Here is a 2,591-nt window from a genome sequence, read left to right on the forward strand (position 1 = left end):
AATTATCACATGCTATAAGTTCAGCTAAAGTTCAATTATCGTATAACAGCTTATAACAGCATTTTATCTTATGACGGCATTTAGCAAGCTCAGCCATTTTGCACAGAAGCAGAACAGTTAGCTCCAGCAACTTCATTTTCCAACCGTGCCCAATTCTTTTACCCTTGTTAACATTATTTTAGGGTCTTACATTCCCTCCTCTTCTTTTTGTACTAATTTTAATCTTAAAATTTTAGGGATAGCTGCATTTTAAAATCCGTCTTCTATGTCCTCCAATTTTAAACTTTGGTGTTGTAGGGTTAGGATTAAGGCGTGGGTGACAGACAATCTATCGTTAACAAACTGAATAAGCCTATTTATTATGCAGGGTCCAATGGTTAAAATTAAGAGTAATATTACCAAGGGCCCTGCGATAGAGGAAATTAAAGTTGTAAGCCAAGGGGATGAATTAAACCAGCCCTGGAACCATGACTGTCCTGTCTTAAAATAGCTCTCCCGCTGTTTTAGTCTTTCCCTTAATTTTGCCATATTATCTCTAACCACTCCATTGTGATCCACATAGAAACAACACTCTTCCTTTAAGGCTGCACAAAGTCCCCCCTCCTTTAAGAATACCAAATCCAGTCCCCTTCTATTTTGTAATACTACCTCAGAGAGTGAGGTTAAGGATTTTTCCAGGGCACTAACAGATTCTTCTAAGGCTCGTAAATCTGAATGCATAGCTTGCTGTAGTAGATGGAATTGATTTGTCTTATGTAGAGCAGTAGTTCCAGTACCTATGCCTATCCCAATACCCCCAACTGTGAGTCCCCCTAATATAAGAGCTAGTGTTATGGATACAGGTTCCCTACGGAACCGGAGATTTCCCTCATAGTGTTGGTAGACTTCTTCAGAGCTATGTAACGTGACCCGAGGCCATATTTCAATCATGACGCACCACTCATGAGTTTGATTATGAGCTTGTCCTGCCAAGCAGGGGGTCAGGCCAGTATTACATGCCCAATATAACCCATCCGGCCCTGTCAGGTAATAGGCGCCTGGTTTAATGGTCATGGTTTTGTTACAGAGGCCCTGGTATCGAGGGGGAACGGAATCTACACAAAGCCCTTGTCCTGTTACTTCTGTAAGAGTTAGCCGGTGGGATGGCAAACCGCAGCACCGGGGAGGGACAGTAGTATGGTTAGTCCAATTTCCAATGACAGCCACTCCCTCATAATAAGGGGGAGGTAAGGCAAGGCACATCCAGCAATCCTGGCTCCTGTTGGGATCAGAATTATTTAGTGCCTGGTAGGCCCCATATATTAAGTTGAGGAGCCTATCCCCCGTGCCGGGTGAGGAGGAATTTCCGGGGCTGGGCGAAGAAGGCGTTGCTACAGTCAAGGCCATGCAAAAAAAGAGTACTAAGGGCAAAATAATTTTATCTTGAGGTTCTGAAACCAACAGTAGTATAACTAAGATGGAAATTAGATTTAAGAGGTGGTTTCCTGTGCCCGGCCGGAAAGCAGGAGATGAGCAGCAAGGACTCACAGGTTTCTCTGTCGTCAGAGAGGGTGGAGAGGTCGAGGTTGGGGTGCGAGAGGTCGGGGGTTGGCCCTTGGGTCTTGGGGTTGTAACCCTAGGCACAGGTCTCTGAACAGGCCCCCGCACAGGCCTCTGATCTGTTAATACTTTATTTGGTCCATCCGATTTGGTCATGACAGTAATTGTCCGGCTTAAGGCAAATAGGGCAAAGGGGTCTTTGGCCGGTCTGTACAAGTATATGCCCCATGACTTAGGCCTGTCCCATTTATCCTGTTTTCCCTTATCTGTAAAGCGAAGAATTTGGAGGTGGCATCTACCCTGCCTTCCATTCATACAAGTACTGCAATCTCCACCCCCGCATTCGGTAAATGTTATACCTGGAGCCGCCCTAACAGTAATCAGGTCCCATGAAGATGAGGGTTTCCAATATACACTTCCAGTGGTTTCACAACCCCACTTTTTACAGTACCCTACTTCGGAGCCCCCACAGCCTGGAAGGGATTTTCCATTCTTTTCCCCGGGGCAGACATAGGTTCCTCCCCTCCCAATACATACAGTATCAGCATCAAAAAGTTGGCAAAGATCGAAATACAAATCAGGAAAATAACCACTAAGAACATTAAAGCCAGAGGTGCTATTAACAGTTGCCCTGGTTTTTAAATTAACAAGCTGCCAAGTAATATGATAAGGGATATGAGGACTTGAGTTTACTCCAACCATGCTGAAAAGAAATACTAAGAGCGAAATAGTCTTATCTTGAGGGGGTTTTGAGTGCGTTGTAGTCTTCATTCCGGTGTTGGCTTTGTCGGCAGGGCTGCCTGTCCCTTGACTCTGTTCAGCTGCCGCCCTCTTCAAGTGTGCCACGTGAACCCAGGCGGCGTCCACCTTTTGCTGTTGGTGTGGTCAGTATTCCAGTGCGGCTCAGGAATCTCGGTTTGATGCTTGCGAGTGTAGAAGATGTCCCAGCCTGGAACGAGTGTGGGAGCACGGGACCTTTGGACTAATATACGGCGGGTAGGGAAAGTTGCAAAAGGGTGGCAGTGTTAAAAATGTAGTGTTATAAAAAAAAT

General features: G+C 45.5%; 1 protein-coding gene across 1 annotated transcript; it reads right to left on the bottom strand.

The window, feature by feature from the left end:
- Window positions 1-249: 249 nt before the first annotated feature.
- Window positions 250-2,310, bottom strand: LOC133758742 (MLV-related proviral Env polyprotein-like). The gene has a single exon (XM_062189902.1). It carries the CDS (start codon window positions 2,308-2,310, stop codon window positions 250-252), a length of 2,061 nt encoding a protein of 686 aa, XP_062045886.1.
- Window positions 2,311-2,591: the final 281 nt, after the last annotated feature.

This window comes from Lepus europaeus, chromosome 4, assembly GCF_033115175.1.
Source record: "Lepus europaeus isolate LE1 chromosome 4, mLepTim1.pri, whole genome shotgun sequence".
NCBI lineage: Eukaryota > Metazoa > Chordata > Mammalia > Lagomorpha > Leporidae > Lepus > Lepus europaeus.

Excerpts from the sequence above, each read along its gene's own strand:
- LOC133758742 (XM_062189902.1), bottom strand. The coding sequence starts at position 2,310 with ATGAAGACTACAACGCACTCAAAACCCCCTCAAGATAAGACTATTTCG.